This window comes from Saccopteryx leptura, chromosome 3, assembly GCF_036850995.1.
Source record: "Saccopteryx leptura isolate mSacLep1 chromosome 3, mSacLep1_pri_phased_curated, whole genome shotgun sequence".
Taxonomy (NCBI): Eukaryota; Metazoa; Chordata; class Mammalia; order Chiroptera; family Emballonuridae; genus Saccopteryx; species Saccopteryx leptura.
The window spans coordinates 325,458,394-325,483,350 of record NC_089505.1 but is presented as its reverse complement, the minus strand read 5'-3'; the positions used below and the strand labels follow the sequence as shown (position 1 = coordinate 325,483,350).

At 37.7% G+C, this 24,957-nt stretch overlaps 1 protein-coding gene across 2 annotated transcripts in view; it reads left to right on the top strand.

Moving 5' to 3' along the window:
• SPIDR (scaffold protein involved in DNA repair) overlaps nt 1-24,957 on the top strand; it is a 425,527-nt gene that overhangs the window by 164,923 nt on the left and 235,647 nt on the right. For both annotated transcript variants that reach the window (XM_066379095.1, XM_066379093.1), the window contains one exon: nt 4,785-4,885. In XM_066379095.1, coding sequence (XP_066235192.1) covers nt 4,785-4,885 — 101 coding nt within the window. The remainder of the gene's footprint in view (nt 1-4,784; nt 4,886-24,957) is intronic.

Sequence of the window (24,957 nt, the reverse complement as noted above, 5' to 3'; positions counted from 1 at the left end):
GGTATATTATTTCACTTCTTTGTAGAATCTGAAAAAACAAGGTAAATATAGGAACAAAATGGAAACAAACATTGGTACATAGAATATTTTGATGGTTGCTAGATGGGAGTGGGGTTAGGATATGGTGAAAAAGGGGAAGGAATTTGAAGTAGAAATTGGTTGTTAGAAAATAGTCATAGGGTTCTAAAGGGCAGTAGAGGGAATATAGACAGTGATAGTTTAATAACTATGATTTTAGATGTGTACTAGATTTATCAGGTTTAACACTTCGTAAGATGTAAATGTCTAATCATGATGTTTTATATAGAAAACTAATGTATGTATGTAAACTAAGATAAAAATATTATTATTTTTTTTGTATTTTTCTGAAGAGAGAAGTGGGGAGAGAGACAGACTCCTGCATGCGCCCAACAGGGATCCACCCGGCATGCCCACTAGGGAGCAATGCTCTGCCCATCTAGGGCATTGCTCTGGTTGCAACCAGAGCCATTCTAGTGCCTGAGTCAGAGGCCATGGTGCCATCTTCAGTGCCCTGGCCAACTTTGCTCCAATGGAGCTTTGGCTGCAGGAGGGAAAGAGAGAGAAAGAGAGAGAGAGAGGAAGGAGAGGGGGAGGGGTGGAGAAGCAGATGGGTGCTTCTCCTGTGTGCTATGGCCAGGAATCAAACCTAGGACTTCCACATGCTGGGGCGACATTCTCAGCCAGCCGGCCAGGGTGATAAAAATTATTTTTAAAAAGTATTTGCAAAAAAAAAAATATTTGATTGCCATGGGTAATCAAAGTTTTTAAAGCAAATTCTTAGCTCCAACTAATTAACATCACCCTATGTTTAATCAGAGTATAACAAAGGAAAGGCAGAGATTATGGGGGAGGGAGGGAGGTTGAATAGGTGAAACACAGGAGATTTTTGGAGTTTTGAAACTATTGTGTATGATATTGTGATGAAAAATGCATGACATTATGTATTTCGCAAAACTCATAGTACTGTAGTACACTGAGTGAACCCTAATGTAGACTGTTGGCTTTAGTAGATAATCCATATTGGTTCATTAGTTGTAATAAATGTACACTAATGCAAAAGGTCAGTTATAGGGGAAACTAGTTGGTGGGTGAGTATAGGAGTATATGAGAACTCTGTTTTCTGTTCAGTTTTTTTGTAAGCTGGTAATTACTGTAAGAAATAACATTAAAAATCAGCGCAGAAACATGATATATAGACTACAAAAAATGGTTAGTGAAACAAAGCTTTTTTTAAAAAAAAAGATCAACAGAATAGATGAACCTTTAGCTATACTCACTGAGAAAAAAGAGAAGACTCAAATAAGTAAATTAGATATCTTATTACAACTGATACTACACAAATGCAAAGAATCATAAGAGTACTATAAAAAATTGCATGTAAAAAAGTTGGGTATTCTAGGAGAAAAGGATAAATTTCTAGAAATGAATAACCTAGTAAGACTTAATTAGGAAGAAACAAAATATAAACTGACCAATTACTTGTAAGGAGATTGAATCTGTACTTAAAACCCTCATATCCAAGAAAACAGCAGACACAGATGGCTTAACTGGTGTATGCTACCTTTCAGTTAAAGAAGAATCAATACCAGTGTTTCTCAAACTCTTTCAAAAAGAAGAGGAGGGAATACTTCTAAATGCATGAGACCAGCAAGGTCTTACAATAGAAGAAAATTACAGACTAATATTTTTGATGAACATAGCCACAAAAATTCTCAGTTAAGCATCAGCAAACAAATTTCAATAATATATTAAAAGAATCCTATACCATGATCAGTTGGAATTGGTTACATGATGCAAGATGGTTCAACATATAAAATTAAGTCAACATGATAACACTTGATTTAATAAATGAAGATCATAAATCATAAGAGCATTCAGTATATGTAGAAAATGCTTTTGACAAATGCAAACATCCACTTATGATAAAAGGTTTCAGCAAACTTGTGTTCAGAAAGAATGTACTTCAACATAAAAAGTACATATATGACAGACTCACAGCTGACATATTCAGTAGTAAAAAGTTTGAAGCTTTTCCTCTAAGATAAGGTATAAGGTAAGGATAACCACTTCCTTCCCTTTTATTTAAGCACTGGTAGTCTTAGCCAGAGCAATTAGGTAAGAAAAATAAATAAAAGGTACTCAAACCAAAGATGAAGAAATAAAACTGTCTCTATTTGCAGATGACATGATACATATAGAAAACTGTAAATAATCTGTCAAAAACAGTTTGAACTAATAAATGTGAATGGTAAAGTTGCAGGATACAAAATCAACATACAAAAATTAGTTATGTTTCTGTATACCAACCATGAACTTTCTTTCTAAAAGAGAAATCAAGAAAACAATCCAATTTTTAATTGCATTAAACAGAATAAAATACCTAGCAATAAATTTAACCAAAGAAGTTTAAGACTGTACATGGTAAATTAGAAGACAGTGATGAAAGAAATTAAGGAAGAACAAAAATTGTAAAGATATCTCATGATAATGGATTAGAAGAATTAATACTGTTAAAATATCTATAATACCTTGCTACGGACTAGCACAGATACTAATTCTGGGTCCTGAGGGAGAATGGTGCAGAATTAAGAAAATAGACTCACCAAGAAAAGAGGATGGGATTGGGAGGCCTCTTCGATGCTGATGGCAGTATCAGCCACTAGGAGCCTAGATGGTGGGCCATGGGGAGCCCATATTGTGGGTAAGGATCCTTTACACTCATAGGTATGGATCCCCTATGAGGGTAAAGTAGCCCCTATGAGGAGGAGGCACCAGTCAGGTTCATGGGTAAGTGGCTGGAATTGCACCCACCTCAAAGCCACACCACTCAGTCTCTGACACGCCCTGAGACTGTCCAGACCTGTACACCCTGGCCCAGGCAGCTGACTGCTCAGCAGAGCATGAGGTCCACAGGGTGGGATGATGTGGAGTCTAGAAGGTGGGGTTATTGCTTTCCCTTAGGTTGATACCCTAAGGATGGGAGTGTTCCACCTAGGAACAATGGCATCTGTGATGCAGGAGAATGACTCAGTACAGGTGTCCTGTCAGCTTCCCCCAAAGACACTGACTCCATTCTCTCACCACACATTCTAGTCCTTTCTGTCCTCCCTCCACTGGAGTCCAGGGTGAGTTACTGAGAATGAGGTTTTGTGTGTTGGCTCTTAGGAGGATGCCTGTGTCTCTAGCAGATGCTTGTCTCCCTATCAGACAGAATTCTTGTTGACTTTGACAGCCAGATGTTATGTGGGCGCCTGTTTCTGGTTCTCATGCTCTGGGCTGGGGAGCCCGGCGTGGGATTGAGTCCTGATGCTCTTCAGGGGAAACTTTTGCAGCTGAGTTGGTCTCTGCTGAATCTAAGCCACTGTTCATGGGTGCAGGGCCGGCATTTTTCACAACTCCACCCTTCCTACCAGTCTTGATGTGACTTCTGTAAATCCTTAGTTATAAGACTTATTCAACTAGTGTTTGGTTGGTTATTCAGATTTTGTTTTATGTGTTAGTTGTAATTCCAGTTTGGTTCTGGGAGGTGATGAGTGTCACAGCCACCTAATCTGCCACTATGATGGATCTCCTTTTTTTTTTTTCCTGCAAATAGATTTTTATTAGAATGATGCTTGTAGATTAGAGATCATGGTGTTTATATTTCTAAGTTTTGGTACCTCTGATTGGAATTTTCTGCAGGAATTCTCTGGAGAGACTGGAGCAGTAGTAATGTGTGAGGCACCATTGTAGCTCCGAATAACTAAAGCCAAGTGTAAAATGCTTATTCTATCTTAGTGCTCCAGATACTTCCACCCATACACAACTGTTCTTCATTCATTTATATTCTTGCTTTTTCCCTTTTTCCCTATAATTCCTAGTTTAGTTGTGGGATATGGAACTTGATTTTTAACCATATGTTTTCAGATTATATTTTGTCTTTTTCTCCTTTTAAAGTAATAGATTTGAAATAATTAGATCATTGTGCAAAGAATATAGTGTTTTTTTCCTTGTATTTATTATATTACAAGTATCTTTATAAGTAGTATTCTTTGAGACAGTCAGTATGTCATTGAGGCTAAGCTTGTTAGACTGCTTTTGTGTGTAGACTGTTACACTCCATATCAGATGTCTCAGCTTGTACAGTTGTTTGATACCTCAGTGCATTGTTGTTTTTGCTTCTTATATTCAAGGATCTGCCTCTTGTTATGATTTGAGAAGGATCTCATCTATTTGTTGTTTTTTTTTATACAGGGACAGAGATAGAGTCAGTGAGAAGGATAGATAGGGACAGATAGGAACAAGAGAGATAGGAAGCATCAATCATCAGTTTTTCATTTTGACACCTTAGTTGTTCATTGATTGCTTTCTCATATGTGCCTTGACCAGGGTGGTGGATGGCTGCCGCCAAGCCAGTTACCACATACCCAATCCAGTGACCCTGCTCTCAAGGTGGTGACCCTGCGTTCAATCTGCGTCCTTGGGGTTTTGAATCTGGATCTTCTGTGTCCCAGGTCAATGCTCTATTACTGTGTCATGGCATGGTCTGGCAAGCATATACAGTATTTCTAAGAAGCAGAAAACTGAGCTTCCAAGAAACCTTTAAAAAATGCTTTACTGACTTATGAAAATTGATCCTTTAAGTAGAAAATGTAATGTCAAAAAAGTTAAAATCTGAATGTTTTACCTTTTAGCTCTGATTGGAATATATAAAATATAAACGATGGAACTATTGTGAAACTTTTCTTTTAAGTTAACTTAATGCATTTTTATTTATTAAACAGAGGTGGGCTTGCAGAAAGACTAAATGGACTGCAGAATAGAGAGAGATCTGCCATTTCTTTGTGGAGACATCAATGTGTTTCTTACCAAAAGACACTTTCAGGTAAGGCTTGCACTGGCACCTGTGGGTGTGGGTAAAATATATGCCAGTTAAACATATTTTACATTAAAATGTATGAAGTTGGTCATTACTGTTTTTATCACTTTATTTTTCTCGAGGACTTCTATAGGTCTCAGAAATTGTTCCAAAGATTAGCTTATTCTTATGTCTTAATGATTCTTCCCTATACAGGATCTGATATTTTAACAGAAAACTTACTCATTTTTAAAACATTTATTTATTGATTGCTTTGATATAGTGAAAGAGATAGGGAGAGAAGCATTCATTTGTTGTTGCACTTAGTTGTGCATTCATTGTACGCTTCTTGTATTCCCTGACAAGGGATCAAACTGCAACTTTGGTGTTTTGAGACAACACTCTAACTGACTGAGCCAACCAGCCAGGGCCAGCAGAAGATTTATTCTTAAAGATCTGACTTGGAGTATTCTATATTAGAACTTTTCCTTGGTGTATGTAATCCAGTAGCTTTCAGACTTTTGTGACTGCAACCAGTAGTAAGAAATAATACATCTTATCTATCAATACACATATGACATTAACACATACAAACACATATCCCTGAAACCACTAATCTTAGTACATGTTATATAGTCTGCATTTTGTTTTATTTTTACCATAATCCTAGTTCCATTAAATTGACTCAGGTCTTTCTAATGATTTGCAACATGCATTTTAAAAGTTGCTACCACAAGCAAGTGACTGAAACTCATGTTACTAAGCAGATTATAGTATATGTAAAATGTTTTACACACCAAGGAAAGCTCTCTCTCCTACTTTTTCATGGCTTCTACTTGAATGATGTCTCTATCTTGAGGGAAAAGGCAGGTGGGCATTGTCAGCTATTCTACATCTACTGTTAATAGTCATCTCTCCAAAGAAGGGCATGTAATATACAATAACTAAGATGTGGAAGCACCCTGAGTGGCCATCAGTGGATGACTGGATAAAGAAGTGGTACATATATGCAATGGAATATTACTCAGCCCTGAAGAGGAATTCAGTCTTGCCATTTACAACAACGTGGATGGACCTAAGGAGTATTGTGCCAAGTGAAATATAACAGAGAAAGATGAATAATGTATGTTTTCACTTATATGTAGAATTTAAAAAACAAAATTAATAAAACAGACACAAAGTCTTAGACACAGAGAAAAAATCAATAGTTGCCAAAAGAGAGGATGGTTGGGTTGTCTGGGTGAAAGGAGTGAGTAGGTTAAGAGGTACAGATTGGCAGTTACAAAACACGGGGATGAGGTCGCCAGCTTGAGCACGGGGTCACTGGCTTGAGCATGGAATCATAGACGTAATTCTATGGTCGCTGATTTGAGCCCAAGGTTGCTGGCTTGAGCAAGGGGTCACTCGCTCTGCTGTAGCCCCCCACCCCTGGCAAGGCACATATGAGAAAACAATCAATGAACAACTAAGGTTCTGAAACAAAGAATTAATGCTTCTCATCTCTCTCCCTGTCTGTCTGTCCCTATCTGTCCCTCTCTCTGTTTCTATCTCTGTCACACACATAAAAAAAACAACAACAAAAAACCACACATACACACACAGAACAGGGGGATGTAAGTACAGCATAGGGAATAATAGTCAGTAATACTGTATATATGTGTTATGTATTTATAATTTGGTTAATCCCTTCATTTTGGATCCTATCCCTTCTTCCCCTTCCCTCTGACAGCTGTCCATCTGTTTCCTGTGACCCTGCCTCTGTTTCTATTTTGGCTTCTCAGTTTATTGTGTTCATTGAATTCCATATATAAGTGACATGATATGGCATTTGTCCTTATCTGGCTGGCTGATTTCAGTTAGTATAATAATCTCCAGGTCCATTCATGCTGTTGCAAAAGATAAGATTTCTTTCTATTTTATACTATATAGTATTCCATTGTGTAAATGTACCACAGCTATTTATCTACTCATCTACTGATAGACACTTGAGCTGTTTCCAGATCTCGGCTATTGTAAACAATGCTGCAATGAACATGGGAGTGAATATCTTTTGAATTAGTGTTTAAAATTATTTATTTATTTATTTATTTATTCATTCATTTTAGAGAGGAGAGGGAGAGACAGAGAGAGAGAGAGAGAGAGAGAGAGAGAGAGAGAGAGAGGAGAGAAAGAGAGAGAGAAGGGGGGAGGAGTTGGAAGCATCAACTTTCATATGTGCCTTGACCAGGCAAGCCCAGGGTTTCGAACTGGCGACCTCAGCATTTCCAGGTCAACGCTTTATCCACTGCGCCACCACAGGTCAGGCCTGAATTAGTGTTTTATAATTTTTAGGATATATTATTCCTAGAAGTGAAATAGCTGAGTCATAAGGCAGTCCCATTTCTAATATTTTGAGGAAACGCCATACTGTTTTCTATAGTAGCTCATAAGTGTGCATTCCCACCAGCAGTGCAGGAGGGTTCCCTTTTCTCTACACCCTCGCCAGCACTTGCTGTTGATTTGTTAATGAAAGCCATTCTGGCAAATGTGAGGTGATATTTCATTGCTGTTTTAATTTGCATTTGTTTGATGATTGGTGACACTGAACATTTTTTCATATGCCTGTTGGCCATCTGTATGTTCTCTCTGGAGAATTGTCTATTTAGGTCCTTTGCCCAGTTTTTAATTGGATTGTTTACCTTTCTGATGTTGAGTTTTATAAGTTCTTTGTAAATTTTTGTTAACCCCTTATCAGATATATCAGCAAATATGTTCTCTCAAAGAGTAGGTTGTCTTTTTATTTTGTTAATGGTATATTTTGGTATGCAAAAGCTTTTTTGTTTGAAATAGTTCCATTTGTTTATTTCTTTCTTTGTTTCCCTTGTCCATGAGGACATATCGGCAAAAATATTGAATGTCGGATATTTTATTGTGTATGTTTATTCTAATATTTTTATGGTTTTGTGACTTACATTTAAGTCTTTTATCCATTTTGAGTTTATTTTTGTGAACGGAGTAAATTGGTGATATAGTTTTATTATTATTCTTTTGCATGTACCTGTCCAATTTTTCCAACACCATTTATTAAAGAGACTGTCTTTACTTCATCATATACATTGTATACTCTTGCTTCCTTTGTTATATATTACTTGACCATAAAGATGTGGATTTATTTCTAGGTTCTCTGTTCTATTCCATTGATCTGTATACCTGTTCCTATGCCAGTACTAGGCTTTTTTTTTATTACAATGGCCTTATAGTATAGCTTGATATCAGGAAGTGTGATTCCTACTGCTTTGCTCTTCATTTTTATGATTGCTGAAGCTATTCAGGTTCTTCTTGGTTCCATATAAAGTTTTGGAATATTCTAGATCTGTGAAGTATGACTTTTGTATTTTTGTAGGAATTGCATTGAATCTATACATTGCTTTGGATAGTATTGACATTCTAATGATGTTAATTCTTCTTATCCATGAACGTGGTATATTCTTCTACTTGTTTGTATCTTCTGTAATTTCTCTTTTCAGTGTTTTATACTAGTTAAATTTATTGCTGGATGCTCTATTTTTTTGCAATGCAAATGATGTTGTTTCCTTAATTTCTCTTTTTGACAGTTCATTATTGGTGTATGAAATTGCCACTGAATTCTGAATATTTTATATATTATCACTTTGCCAAATTCATTATCAGTTCTAGTAGTTTTTTGGTAGAGACTTTAGGGTTTTCTTTGTACAGTAGCCTGTCATTAGCAAATAATGACAGTTTACTTTCTAATTTGGATGCCTTTTATTTCTTCTTGTCTGATTAATGTGACTAGGACTTTCAGTACTGTGTTGAATAAGAGTGGTAAAAGGAGGCACTTCTGTCTCATTACTGATCTTAAGGGGATTGCTTTCTTTATTTTTGTGACAGAGACAGAGAAGGACAGAGAGAGGGACAGATAGAGACAGACAGACAGGAAGGGAGAGAGATGAGAAGCATCAATTCTTTGTTGCGGCACCTTATTTGTTCATTGATTGCTTTCTCATATGTGCCTTGACCAGGGGGCTACAGCAGACCAAGTGACCCCTTGCTCAAGCCAGTGACCTTAGACTCAAGCTGGTGAGCCTTGCTCAAATCAAATGAGCCCACACTCAAGCCGGCAACCCGAGGGTTTCGAACCTGGGTCCTCTGCATCCCACTTCAATGCTCTATCCACTGCACCACAGCCTGGTCAGGCAAGGGGATTGCTTTTATTTTTTGTTCATTGAGTGTGATGTTGTCTGTTGATTTGTTATATATGGCCTTTATTTTGTTGAAATATGTTGCCTGTATTTCCACTTTGCTGAGAGTTCTGATCATAAATGGGTGCTGGATTTTATCAAATGCTTTTTTTGTATCTGTTGATATGATCATGTGATTTTTATCCATTTTATTTATGTGATGAATCATGTTTATTGATTTATAAATATTTTACCAGCCTCGCCTCCCAGAAAAAATCCCACATGATTATGGTATATGATCTTTTTAATGTATTGCTGGGTCTGGTTTACTAATATGTTGTTAAGAATTTTAGCATCTGTGTTCATCAGGGATATTGGCCTATAAGTATTCTTTCTTTGTGGTGTCTTTATCTGGTTTTGAATTTCTGTGATACCAGTTGTTACTTCTCATTTGTTTATTTATTTGGGTCCTCTTTCTTTTGATGAGTCTTGTTTACCTCTTCAAAGAACCAGATCTTGGTTTCGTTGATCTCTTGTATCTTTTATTTTTATTCTGATCTATATTATTTTCTTCCCTCTACTTTTTCTGGGCTTTATTTATTTATTTATTTAGTTAGTTAGTTCTTTTAGGTGTTTTTTTGAAATATTTTTGCCCTGGCCAGTTGGCGCAGCAGTAGAGCATTGGCCCAGCATGTGGATGTCCCACCTTTGATTCCCAGTCAGGGCACACAGTAGAAGCGACCATCTGATTTTCCACCATCCCCCTCCTCCTTCTCTTTCTCTCTCTCTCTCTTGCCCTCCTCTCCTCCTGCAGCCATGGCTCAAATAGTTCAAGCAAAGTTGGCCCCGGACACTGAGTATGGCTCCGTGGCCTCACCTCAGGTGCTAAAATAGCTCAGTTACTGAGCAACAGAGCAGTGGTACCAGGTGGGCAGAGCATCACCAAGTAGGGGAATTGCTGGTTTGATCCTGGTCAGGGCACATGCAGAGTTTGTCTTTCTGCCTCCCTGTCTCTCACTTAATAAAAAAAATTTTGAAATGAAAAAAGAAAATTTTCTTGCTTCTTGAAGTATGCCAGTAATGCTATGAACTTCCCTCTCTGGACTTCTTTCACTGTGTCCTATAGATTTTGGGTTGTTTTGTGTTAATTTCCATTTTCTTATTGGACCTGTTGGATTTCTTCCTTGTTCTCATTGTTAACCCATTCATTATTTAATAATATGCTATTTAGCCTCCAAGTGTTTGAATATTTTTCAGTTTTTCTATTGTAGTGGGTTTCTAATTTTATGTCATTGTGATCAGAGAAGATGCTTGATATAGTTTTAATCTTCATAAATTTATTTAGACTTGTTTTGTGTCCTAACATGGGATCTATCCTAGAGAATATACCATGTGCACTTGGAAAGAATATATATTCTGGTGCTTTGGGGTGAAATCTTTTGAAGATATCAATTAAATCCAGTTAATTTAGTAAGTCATTTAAGGCCACTGTTTCTTTGTTAATTTTCTGTCTGGAGGATCTATGCATTGATGTCAGTGGGGTGTTAAAAATTCCATATTATTACTGTATTGCTGTCAACTTTTCCTTATATGTCTATCAAAATTGGCTTTTTATATTTAGGTGCTCCTTATTTGTGTGCATAAATATTTACAATGTTTATATTCTCTTACTGGATTACTCCCTCTATCATTTTGTAATTACCTTCTTTGTCAATTATTATACCCTTTGTTTTAAAGACTATTTTGTCAGATAAAAATATTGCTACCCCAGCATTTTGTTTTTTATTTTCATTTTCATTTGTATGGAGTATTTTTTTCCATTCTTTCACTTCCAGTCTATGTATATCTTTTGTTCTGAGGTGCATCACTTCTACACAGCATATATATGGGTCATGTCTTCTTATCAATTCAGCTACCGTATGACTTTTGGAGCATTTAATTCATTTGTATTTAAGGTTATTACTGATATGTACTTATTTATTGCCATTTATTCTTTAAAGTTATAATCCTCTTTTTCTCTATTTCTTTACTCTTCTTATAGCAGGCCTTTTAACATTTTTTGCTAAACTGGTTTGATGGTAATGAACTCCTTTAGCTTTTTTTTTTTTTTTTTTGGTCTGGGAAACGTGCTTCAATTTAAATGATAGCTTTGCTGGATAGTGTAGTCTTGGTTGTGGGTTCTTGTTTTGTATCACTTTGAATATTCTTGCCAATATCTTCTGGCCTAAAATGTTTTTGTTGAGAAATCAAATGTCATCTTAAGTGGGGCTCCTTTTATCGGTAATAAATTGCTTTTCTCTTGCTACTTTTAAGATTCTATTTTTGGCCTGACCAGGTGGTGTCATAGTGGTTAGAGTGTCGGACTGTAATGTGGAGGACCCAGGTTCGAAACCCCAGGGTCGCCAGCTTAAGTGCGGGCTCATCCGGTTGAGCATGGACTCACTAGCTTGAGCGTGAAGTCTCTGGCTTGAGCATGGGATCATAGACGTGACCCCATGGTCGTTGGCTTGATCCCAAAGATTACTGGCTTGAAGCCCAAGGTTGCTGGCTTGAGCCCAAGGTCACTGGCTTAAGCAAGGGGGTCACTTGCTCTGCTGTGGCCCGTGGTCAAGGCACATATGAAAAAGCAGTCAATAAACAACTAAGATGCTGCAACGAAGAACTGATGCTTCTTATCTCTCTCCCCTCCTGTTTGTCTGTCCCTATCTGTCCCTCTCTCTAACTCTGTCTCTGTCAATAAAAAAAAAATTTGTTTTTTACTCTTATCATTGGCGTTTTGATTATGATGTGTCTTGGTGTAGAGACCCTTTTCGACTCAGCCTTTAAGGGACTGTCTGTGTTTCCTGAACTTGTGTGACTTTTTTTTTTCATCAGATTAGGAAAGTTTTCAGCTACTATGTCTTCAAACAAATTTTCTATCCCTTGTTCATTCTCTTCTCCTTTAGGACCCATGTTATGCAGATATTGTTTCACTTGATGTTGTCTCAGAGGTCTTTAGAGTTTCCTCAGTCTTCTTGAGCCTCTTTTCTTTTTGTTCCTCTGCTTCTGTTTTTATGTTTATCTTGACCTCTAAATCAGTGGTCCCCAACCTTTTTTGGGCCACGGACTGGTTTAATGTCACAAAATATTTTCACGGACTGGCCTTTAGGGTGGGATGGATAAATGCACAAAATAAAATTATGCGACCGGTGTAAAAACTGTGGTATTTTTAAATATAATTGTCAAACTTATGAGACAAGTGTCAAAAGTGAGTCTTAGACGGATGTAACAGAGGGAATCTGGTCATTTTTTAAAAATAAAACGTTCAGACTTAAATATAAATAAAATGGAAATAATGTAAGTTATTTATTCTTTCTCTGCGGACTGGTACCAAATGGCCCACGGACCGGTCCGGGGTTTGGGGACCACTGCTCTAAATCACTGATTTAGTCCTCTACTTTATTCAACCTGTTGTTGATTCCTTCTAGTGCAGTCTTCATTTCAGTAATTGTATTAGCCATCTGACTGGTTATTTTTAATGTCCTTTAATGATTGCTGTCTCTTTGTTTAAGTTCTTACGAAGAGCATTCATCATTGCCCTCAGATCCTTGAACATTCTAATAACCATTATTTTAAACTCTGCATCTGGTAGTTTGGTTGCTTCAATTGCATTTAATTCTTTTTCCGGGGATTTCTTTTCTGATTCATTTGAGGCATCTCCCTCCCTCCCTCCCTCCCCCCCTCCCCCCCTCCCCCCCCCTCCCTCCCTCTCTCCCTTCCTTCCTTCCTTCCTTCCTTCCTTCCTTCCTTCCTTCCTTCCTCCCTCCCTCCCTCCCTCCCTCCCTCCCTCCCACATGTGCCCCAACTGGAATTTACCCGGTAAACCCCCTAATGAGGTGATGTCCAGACTGTTGCTCTACAACTGAGCTGTTTTTAGTGCCTGAGTTGGGGCATATTTCTTTGCCTGCTTGTTTTGTCTGTATATTAAGTAGCTCTGATCTTAGTCCCAAATATGTTGTGTTTTTTATGAGGAAGGTAGTCTCAGTGGTACTATCCTCCAGGCCAACTGAGCTTTTTGTTCTAGGAATGTTTCTTAGAACTTATATTTACCATCCTGTTGTATATGAGTCTTAGTTCCTGTTGGCCCTTTTGTGGGTGCAGTTAACCTTTCAGGCTGGCTGGCTGTAAGGTTCAGCCTTCATCCACATGTATTAGACACTGCTGTATCTGTCCTCTGAGGCTTATTTTCAGCAGGATCTGGTTCCTGTTGGATTCCTTCTTTTGGCATGCTGCCTTTGTGGCTAGTTGAGTCCTGTGTTGGTGGGTCTACAACCCACTACTGGTTGTATTGGTTCTGGGTCCACTTGGGTGGGGTTCACGTATGGGTTGATGTCACATATTGTTTGTAACCCACCTTTTGCTACCTGTCTGGAGCTACTACTCTGTTCACTGTTTGTGCCTGCATTTTCTGTGCTTGTGTGTGTGTTGGAGGGTCCAACCTGTGTATTAGAATTAGCTTTCTCCTGCTTAGAGCTGTCAGCAGCTCTGTAAAAGGGCACAAGTCCCTTAAGATTTATATCCACTTTTCAACTGCTCCACATCCTCTTGCAGCTGCCTGGTCTTCCCACAGAGTCTCCTGTAGAAAGTTGAAGAGTGGGCTCAGACTGGCCTTACCACACCAACCCCGCCACTGGTTGTAAGCTTGGTGGATTAGGACAACTGAAGGGGGGAGGACAATGTTAGTGGAACCCCCTAGTTGGGAGGTATCTTGTTCAGAAACTCAATATGGGAAAGTGGTCCGTACTCTAGAGCCTAGTCACTCAGCCACTGCTGGATACTCCCATTCCAATTCTTCCCAGGGAGGCGAGCAGGAGGTTCAGGTTGGGTAGGGTGACTGTCCCCTTTGCTGAAGTTCTCAAATGAGGAGCCCAATCTCAGCGAGGCAGATTAAGAGAGTCTTCTGGGGCTGATTGTGATCCTTCCTCGAGATGGTGGCTATACCTCTCATCCAGTTCTAACAATAGGCTCCAAGGAACTCACAGTTTTGGTGTCTGAGCTCTAAGCCTCTCCTCCTTCCCCCTGTGGAATTTAGCCCAGTGTGGAAAGGTAGACAAGCTGGCTGACTGTTTGGCTCTACCTTGTCCAATACAGTGTGTCCATAAAGTCATGGTGCACTTTTGACCAGTCACAGGAAAGCAACAAAAGACGATAGAAATGTGAAATCTGCACCAAATAAAAGGAAAACCCTCCCAGTTTCTGTAGGATGATGTGGCAGCATGTGTGCATGTGCAGATGATGACGTAATACCATGTATACAGCGGAGCAGCCCACGGCCATGCCAGTTGAGATGTGGATGATACAGAGGAAAGTTCAGTGTGTTCTGTGGCTCGCTAAATTCAAATCCGTGACCAAAGTGCAACGTGAATGTCGGCATGTGTATAACGAAGCGCCACCACATAGGAATAACATTACTCAGTGGGATATGCAGTTGAAGGAAACCGGCAGTTTGGTGGAGAAACCCTGTTCTGGTAGGCCATCAGTCAGTGACAAGTCTGTAGAGGCTATACGGGATAGCTACCTAAGGAGCCCTAAAAAATCTGCGTGAGCCCACATCGAACTGCACTGAATAGGTATGAAACTGGGAGAGTTTTCCTTTTATTTGGTGCAGATTTCACATTTCTGTTGTCTTTTGTTGCTTTCATGTGACCCGGTCAAAAGTGCACCATGACTTTATGGACACACTGGTATGTGCACTGTAGCTACTCTGCAGGTACTAACCACAGAAAGTGCAATTTGTCTTTGCTGGGTTTGGTGCCTCCTGAGTTATCCCTTTGTATATTCTGCTAGTAATGCTCAGTGGGACTTTTTCTGATGTTGTCTGCAGCTATTCTCTGTATGTGCTGTTCTGAGCCTCTTCGGAGGGAACCATGACTGACTCTCAGCAACCTTTTTGGAGCTATAAACAATCCAGAGTTTGGGGCTGCCTCTGCTCTGCTTAATTGTACACTGAAGGACCAAGTTGCAACCTAGGCCTCCTTTTACCAACACAGGACCTTAGGTCAAGTCAGCAACAGACCCAACATTCCCTGAGATATGCCTCCTGCTGCCTTTTTCTGCTGCCTGCTTGTTAGGTTTGGGCCCTGAAAAAAGCCTCTGATAAAGTATAGAAGCTGGAACTAATCAGGCATTGATAAAGGTGGTGGGTATGGTTCTTACCCCAGAGCCCCAGGTGTTGATTTGTCCTGAGTTTTTTCAAAGACCTCAGTAGGGTGTGGCCTCTGAAACCCAAATATTTGGTTTGCCCACAGTCTAGACAACTTCTACTGAATTTCCCATTGGGTGGAAACACCAATGATATTCTCAGGAAAGTGGGGAAGAAAGCTCTGGCCTGAAAGCCAGACAACTTGAGTCACTGTGACCCCCTGAGGTTTTTCAGCTCCCTGCTTCCTGGTCAAGGCTGCTTACTTCTTGACAGGGCCCAGTCTCCAAAGGGTGGGGAAAGAGAGATTCCCAAGTATAGGGCAATCACTTTCCTTCAGGCTGATGCAACACTGAAAGGATTGCTCCACTCAAGAAAGATGGCCACTGCAGTACTATTGAATGACTCAGCACAGGGATTCCGGTGGCCGTCCCCTACCATGTCTCTCCCCGGGTCTCCACTTTCACACATTATTCATGCAACTCTAGTCCTCTCAGTCCCTCTGCCAGGACCCGGGTAAGTAGCTGTGGATGAGATTTTCTGCACTGACCCTTTTAGAGGTTGCCTGTGTTACTGAGATATCCTGCTCCTCGCAGACAGAAACCTAGCCTCTTTTCATTGCTGAATGCTGTGTGAGCATCTCTTCAAGGCTCTGGTGCTTTAGGCTCAATTGCCCAGCCTGGGACTTAGGACCCACATCTTTCAGGGAAAACCTCCCTGCAGCTGAAGTGTCCCTTTGGACTCTCAACCACTGCGCACTCCTGGGAGCGGGGGCAGCAATTTTCCTGTCTCTGCACTTCCTACCAGTCTCAGTGTGGCTTCCGTGAATCCTTGATTATAGAATCCTCTTCATTTAGTCCTGAGTTGTAGTTTTTTTTCCCCTTTTATTTAGAAAGTCAAATTTAACAGGATGATATTGATCAATAAGAGTACATAGGTGTCAGGTAAACATTTCTGAGTTGGTTTTTCAGAATGATTGTTCTTCAGATTAGTTAGAACTCCAGTTTTGTCCTGGGAGGAGGCAAGTAGGAACGTCTGTTCGCCTACTCCTTCGCCATCTTGAATCTCTCCTTTTTTCTTGAGGAGACTAACAAATGCTTTGTTACAGTTTTGTTGATATTTTTAATTGTGTTTTTACTCTCTTTTTTATTTATTTCTGCTCTGATCTTTATTACTGCCTTCCTTTTACTTACTTTGGGCTTTTTTGTTTTTTATCTGTTTCTTGTAGATGTATATTTAGTTTATTTGATTTTTTTTTTATTTCTTGAGGTAGGCCTGTACTCTATATAAATTTTCTTCTTTTGTTGTGCCCCAAACATTTTACATTGTTGTGTCCATTTTCATTTGTTTCAGCATATATATTATATATGTATATAATATATGTATCATATATTTAAAATTTTTTTCATTAGCCTGTTGATTGCTTAGTTGTGTATTGTTTTGCCTCCACATTTTTGTGACTTTTCCAGTTTGATAAATTTCTTATTACTTAGATCTATTAAATTCTCACATTGGAATATTGTAATAAGTGATGCCATAGTCTTCCTTTACTTGATATAACTTATTATAATCATATATTAGGGAGAACATTTCACTCTTTGATGTTTTGTCCACTTTTTGGACTTGCAGAAAAATCTTATTCTTTCAAGATGAAACATTTTTTCTATGCCTATATAATTTGTAGCAATGGAAAAAACAATAGAAAAATCTTAAATAGAAGCTATACTTTCAAGACCTAAAATTTATTAAAACAAGAAATTTAGTGATAGATTTATTAAAATATTATTATTAATCTAAATTTCTCAGTTTCTCTATCCAAAATGAGTATAATAGTAGTCCCTCTCTTTAAAGCTTGTGCTATCAATAAATGTACTAATGCAAGCACTTATTAGGTGGTGGGGGAAAAAAGACACTGCATTCTTCATTTTTCTTCTCAATTTATTTAAGCCTTTATTTAAAATGTATGTGTACCAAATATTTGGTAGAAGTAGGGAAAGAAAGTCTTTGTGTGAAATAAAGCTATAGGTTTAAGGGAAAAAGTATCTAAAATATCATCAAATAAGATTTTTTATCATTGAAGTTATTGGGTTGACACCAGTTAACAGAATTACACAGGTTTCAGGTGGCCTATTTTACACACATCTCTGCATCACATTGTTCACATCCCCCCCAGTCAAATCGTCATCCACTGCAGTGTATCCCCCTCATACTCTTCTTCCCATTTCCCCTCTGTCACTGCCCTGTTTTCCACATTCATGAGTTTTTTTCTTTTTTTTTTTGTCCTTTTTGTTAATTTTCTCCACTCTAACTTGTAGCCTACCTCTCCTGATAGCTATCAGCCTGCTCTCAATGTATGAGTCTGTCTCTGTTTTGCTTGTTAGTTCATTTTATTCATTAGCTTCTACATATGAGTGAAATTATATGGTATTTATCTTTTTTTTTTTTTTTACTGGCTTAATTCACTTAGCATAATACTCTCCAGATCCATCCATGCTGTCACAAAGGTAAGATTTTCTTCTTTTTTTTTTATGACCATGTAGTATTCCATTGTGTAAATTTACCACAGCTTTTTAATATTCTCATCTACTGATGGACTCCTGGGATGTTTCCAGATGTTTGGTATTGTAAAGAACGTGCAATGAGCATAGGGATTAACATGTTCTTTTGAATTAGTGTTTTGGGATTCTTAGGATATATTCCAGAAATAGAATTACTGGGTCATAAGGCAGTTTTGTTTTTAATTTTTTGAGGAAATCTATAATGTACTCAAGTGCCATTTTTTTTCCTAGAACTGTGTCTTATTTTTGCTTCTAAAAGAATATTTTATGATCTGAAAAGGTGATATACTTTAGTTTACATCATTGCTTCCCATGAGGAACTTAAAGCTCTTTATACATCATACTTCATTTATTTTCTCTAGAGCCTTGAGGGTATTGATGCAGGAGCTTGTTTTTCATTTATGAGGAGGAGGAAAGTCAGGGAAAGAAATGAGGATGGCTTGTGAAAATAGCTCCAGTCATTTCCCTTGAGGGCCTGTCCAGCTGTTCATTCCAATGACTGCATTATCTTGAGGTCGCTTTCATTGCTACCTGAGAGTAGTTCAGAAGTCATTATGGACAGCATTTCCTTTTCTCTTGTAGGGTTTTATTGTACCTTTGGGTTTTCAAGATACCACAATCAGAATCCCATTTTATTACTTATGTACTCACAAGGTTAATTTTGATTCAACAGTGAATATATCAGGCTTGGCTTCCTTTCTAGATTTAGAAATCTAGGAATTAGTAGTAATTTTATGAACCACATCTTGTTTTTTGTTCTACATGTTAACTATAGTTTATCTCACTGAGTCTGTATTTACTTCTTTAGATATAAGAAATTATGATTCACAAAAGTCATCTTTAGATTGTTGTTATTTAAGTTTGAGACTTTTCTTCCCACATTTGTTCTATTTGAGGAATACTATTTAATACTTCATAGTTAAGGAGGGGGTGTGGACCTTGCTATTAATTTGAAATGTTTGAGTAAATGTCTCAAACACATATTTATAACTTTTTTCAAAATTTTTTATTTTGAGAAGATGGTAGATTTAGAAGGAACTAATGCATTTGTAAGAAATTTATAGTAGAATGATTTCTTGAGATCTTTCACTAGTTTCCCCCAATGATAGCATCTATTCTAACTATAGTTGATTGCACAACCAAGATTTTGATCCATGATGCAGTTCACCCATGCACTCATGTATGTGTGTGCAGTTTGTTTATATAACTTTTCTACTATGTTGATTCATGTGCCCACCACCGCAGTCTGGATACTGAGCAGTTTTTTCATCACCATAATGATGCTACCCTACCCTTTGATAGCCACAGTCACCTGTTTTCTACCCTTCTTTCTGATTCCATGTGAACATTAATCTGTTCACCTATTCCTAGTTTTGTGATCTCAAAAATGTTATAAATGGAATAATACAGCATGTAACTATTTGAGATGGGCCTCCTTCATTGGGCATAATTTTCTCAAGATTCATCCAAGTGTGTATGTATTAGTAAAGCCTCTTCTTATTTGTGAGTAGTAGCATGATATGATTTACTGCAGTTTGTTTAACTGTGCACCCATTTAAGGACATTTGGATCATTGGGCTATTACAAGTAAAGATGCTATGAACATTTGCATGCATGTTTTTAAGTGAACACAGGTTTTGTTCTGCTATAAACGATCAAGGGTGCAATGCTAGTTGTTACAGTAAGTGCAACATGCATTTACTATAACAACATGAGATTGCATATCAATATCAAATATTTCAATGAGTATGTCTCATACATCTTCTGACTTATATTTTTAGTACCTTTGGTTTGTAGATTTTCACTTTTCTTTCTTCATGAATAGCTTACTTTTCCAGGCTATTTTGTAACTTCCACTTATACCATTTAATAATCAGTTTTGTTTTTCTTTTTTGTGTCTTTTAGTATATTTTGGTATAAAAGACAGATATCTCAAGGTTCTTCACACTTGACTAAATTTTAAATATGTACCTATTTTACTAGCTATATTCTTTTCTGATGCAGTAAGTATGGTTTGAGTTTGGTTGTTTGTAGAACAAAGAATATGTGCTAGACATTATGGCCAGTATACATGCATGTATTAGATGACACACAGAGAAGAGAGAGAGGCAGAGGACATACACCTGAAGGTCACGATTGTATTTTATCTCCAATGTAATGCCTTGGAATTATGAATCTTTAAATGTGGCTGTGAAATAGAGAATAGTTGATTATAGAGGCAGGAGATAACTATTTCCATCACTTTTCTTCAGGAATGTCTTTATTTTTCTTGTTTTTTGAAGGAAATGGTTTTCCAACACTGCTTTGTTGTGCTTTCCACCTTTACCTGGCTGACAATGTCCAGTATTCATCAAGTAATATTCAAAGCATTTCACATGAGTATTAGCTCATTTTATCTTCACAAAGCCATTCTGGTTAGGTTTTTTGCTCCTATTTTGGAGACAAAGAAATGTGGACAGCTGTGGCCCTATGTGCCTAATAGTAGGTGGCAGAGCCAGTTTACATCAGACAGTTAGCCTCAGTGGCCCATGATCATGGCCCATCTCTTTCTAGGTACATGTTTGAGAGGCAAATCCAGGCAGGCACTGAGAACATGAGCCAGTGATGTGACAGTTCTGTAAATGTGAATGTAACGAAGTCTGCACCAATTTCCTGTTCAGCCTCTCTTTAGTAACAGTACCACAAATATTTTCACAGTATGTTTGATATCTAAATCAATGATTCTCAGCCTGTTTACACTTGGGAACCAGTGAAAATAGAATTATTTCGGGAACTGCTAAGGCAGAAATCACCCTGAGTATAAGAAAATTCAACTAAGATCATTGGGTCTGTAATGTTCATACAGTATCAGAGTGGTTAACTCTTCTGTGGACCTGCACAAAATATCTGGTTCATGGACAGGTGGTTGAAAAACACTGATCTAAATTTTTAAAACCAAAAATAGTTACATATACTTTGAAGTGAAACATACCAAAGAACTCCTTGAATTGTCCAGGAAGAATGTAAAAAGAGAAAATAAAAAGTGAAATCTCTAAAAGCAATGGGCTTCAGATAAATTATTTTTCATGAGATTTTTTTTCTAAAAGTTCCATCTAAATGTAATATAGAAGATTGTGGGGTGGGGTGAGGAAGAAGCAAAATCAATGAAGTGCAGTAGCTTTTAGTATTGTCCAAAGCAGAACTCTCTCTAACTTATTTTTCTCAACTTGTCATTTCCAAGTATACTAAGAATGGTCACTGAGTTGTGTGTGTGTGTGTGTGTGTGTGTATTTATGTTTGGGCGTGCATGCAAATAGACCTCCCTTTGCTATGCCAGTGAGGGTGAAAATACAGTAAGCTTTCCATGAATGTATACACATGTGTATGTGTTCAAAAGTAAGAAATATGTGTCTTGAACCTGGGTTAATATTATAAGAGCAGAGAATTAACTTCATTATTTACATTGGTATTAGTACTTAATAGCTTTTGTGGTAGAGTTTTTGCCACTGAGTCATGGTCATCTGAAACTTTGTAAAGTATAGATCACAAAATACTGTTATCTTCTGTCAATGCCTTTTCAAGCACTGCTCAACAGCATGTTGATATTGCTGCCTGAGAAACTTGGCTTTTCACTTACTGCACTAGCCAGTCCCTTGGTGTTGCTCCAAACACTGTTGGTAGACAGCCCACGCAGGCTCACCTACATTCGGTTCTGAATCTCCTTAAAGCAAATTCACACAAAGCCAACTCCCATTTTCTATCAGGTAACCTAACCATGCACTAGCCATTAGTGCATCTCTTAAAAATTAATAAGTTCAGATTTCAGAAGTTTTTATATTTTTTCTGTGTTTTATAATCTAATTTTCTAGTCTTTTTGCATTTTAGATCATTATTTCCTTATTTTTCTCACTGTAATTTTTTCAGGATTACATTCTCTGCCTTGTTGTTTTTCCAATGTCTATTTTTAATTTTTTTACTTTTTCTTTGGTATTTTTCAATTTTATTAAACTAGCACTCTTAAAAGATTTTGTTGGTTTTTGGGGGGGTATTTTTATTTGTTGTTACTGTTATTTTCTCTTCTGGAGAACAGTCTCTAAATTTGAAGATGGAAAAATCTTTCATTTATTATTTCTCTTTGAATTTTGGGATGGCAGACTTGGAAGTTGTTCAGATATGGCGCAAATAAGTAACACACTGGAATGCACATTGTTGCAGATAATACAAGTGATGGCTTCATTGAGTGCTCCTCCTGCCAGGATTTTGAATGAGGTATTAGCACACAAAGTTTTTCATGTAGCTGATGCCTCACAGTGACTCTGCAGAGACTGTGCTCTACCTTCTAGATCAAAAAGGTATCTAAAACATTTTGTTGTCTAGTAAGAGATTATTTGTTAAGTGAAGATGAGTGATTTGGGTGTAGGAGATAAGGCCTCTAATCTTTTAGATATTAAGTGATATTAAGTGTTTCACTGCTTATTCCTGAAGGCTTTTATATTTAAAGTCACTTCAATTAACTAAAAAAGTATTGATTTGGTGGGGGCAGATCATAAGTTTTCTGTCTATCTGTTGAAGTTCTGGCTAGACCAATAATCAAATTAATATGAAACAAGATAGAATGTGCTGAAATTTCTCTGTAGGACACAGAGATTCTTAAAGTTGAGAGGTTGCAATGTCATCTACAAAAAAACTTCTCAAGAGAAAGTCAGATGACATCACAGTAATAGCAGTGTGAGAAATACTCCTGATCTCTCCCCTTGAACTATCAACAAATTGAACAATTATAACGCAGCAAAGTAACCCCAGCTGGGGTTTCAGGCACGCCTGAAAGATCTGTGCATTGAATGAACTAAAGTTGTTTTTTGTTTGGGTTATTAGCAATACCACTCTAAATTGCCATCAAGGAAGAAGTCAAATACCATGGCTACACAAAACAGAGACATAGTTCAGAGAGAAAATGAAAAGTCTCTAGAAATAAATCTCAATTACATGGAAACTTTGGAGTTAATGATAGAAAATTCAAAACTGATGTTTTGAAAATATTCAACGAGATATGAGAAAACACCAACAGGCAACTTAATGAGCTCACTAAAGAGATCGAAATATAAAAACAGAAATGAAAAACTCAATACATGAATTTAAAACTAAGGTAACAAGTTTAACTAATAGAACAAGCCAGATAGAGGAAAGAGTCAGTGACATTGAAGTCAGGCAACTAGAGATGCTACAGAAAAATAAGAGAGACTCATGAATTTTTTTTTTTTTTTTTTTACAAGGAGAGAGAGTCAGAGAGAGAGATAGACAGAAGGAAGGAAGAGAGATGAGAAGCATCAATCATCAGTTTTTCGTTGCGACACCTTAGTTGTTCATTGATTGCTTTCTCGTATGTGCCTTGACCGTGGACCTTCAGCAGACTGAGTAACCCCCTGCTGAAGCCAGTGACCTTGGGTCCAAGCCGGTGAGCTTTTTTGCTCAAGCCAGATGAGCCCGCGCTCAAGCTGGCAACCTTGGGGTCTTGAACCCGGGTCCCTCCGCATCCCAGTGCAATGCTGTATCCACTGCGCCACCGCCCGGTCAGGCGAGACTCATGAATTTTAAAAAACCAAGAGAGCTCTACAAGATTTATCTGACTCCATCAGAAACAGCAATATAAGACTAATGGGTTTATCAAAAGAAGAGAGAGAGAAGGAATGGTGAGCCTATTCAAACAAATAATTGATGAGAATTTCCCAAGCCTACGGAAAGAGAGCTTCAAATCCAAGAAGAAAACTATGCTGAGTAACCTCAGCTCAAACAGACCTACTCCAAGGTACATCATAATAAAATTGTTAAAATTCAATGACAAAATATCCTCAAGGCAACTAGGGAAAAGAAAATAACCTATAAAGGAAAGCCCATTAAATTACCATCAGACTTCTCAGCAGAAACTCTGCAAACTGAAAGAGAGTGTACCCAAACATTTAAAGTACTAAAAGAGAGGAATTACCAGCCAAGAATACTATATCCACATGCAAAAGAATGAAATTTGACTACCATTTGTCCCCCTGCACAAAAATTAATCCAAAATGGACCAAAGACCTAAATATAAGATCTGAAACAATAAACTACATAGAAGAAAACATTGGTACTAAACTCACGGACGTTGGCCATAGAGAACAATTTATGAATTTAACTCCAAAAGGCAAGGGAAGTAAAGACAAAGATAAATGAATGAAACTATATCAAACTAAAAAGCTTCTACATAGCAAAAGAAACTGAGAAAAAGCAAATATTAAACTAAATGAGAGATGATATTTGGAAACAACAGCTCCAATCAGGGGTTAATATTAATATCCAAAATATAAAGAACTCACAAAGCTCAGCAACAAACAATCCAATTAAAAAATGGGGAGAGGACCTTAATAGACATTTCTCCCAAAAAGACATGTGAATAGCCAACAAATATATGAAAAGATGCTCATGTTCACTAGGTATTTGAGAAATGCAAATCAAAGCTACAATGAGATACCACCTCACACCTGTTAGATAGGCTATTATCAACTAGACAGGTAATAACAAGTGTTGGAGAGATTGTGGAGAAACAGGCATCCTCATTCACTGTTGGTGGGAATTCAAATTAGTACAACCATTATGGAAGAAAGTATGGTGGTTCCTCAAAAAACTAGGAATAGAGTTACCATATGACCCAGCAATTCCTCCCTTGGATAACTACCCCAAAATCTTGAAAACACTGATACAGAAAGACACATTTACCCCTGTGTTCATTGTAGCATTATTCACAGTGGCCAAGACATGGAAACAACCAATTGTCCCTTGATAGAGGATTTTATAAAGAAGATGTGGTACATATATACAATGGAATACTACTCAGCCATAAGAAATGATAACATAGTGTCATTTATGACAACATGGATGGACCTTGAGAATATTATACTGAGTAAAACAGAAAAAGCTAAGAACTGTATTATTGCACACATAGGTGAGATATGAAACTAAGACTCATGGACATAGATAAAAGTGATGTGGTTACCAGGAGGAAAAAGACATGGGGGAGGGGGAAGGTAGTAAAGAGGGACAAATATAAGGTAATGAAAATTATTTGACTTTGTGTGATGGGTATACAACATAATCAACAGTTCAAATGCTGTGCAAGTGTTTACCTAAATCCTATGTACTCTTATTGATCAATATCACCCTGCTAACTTT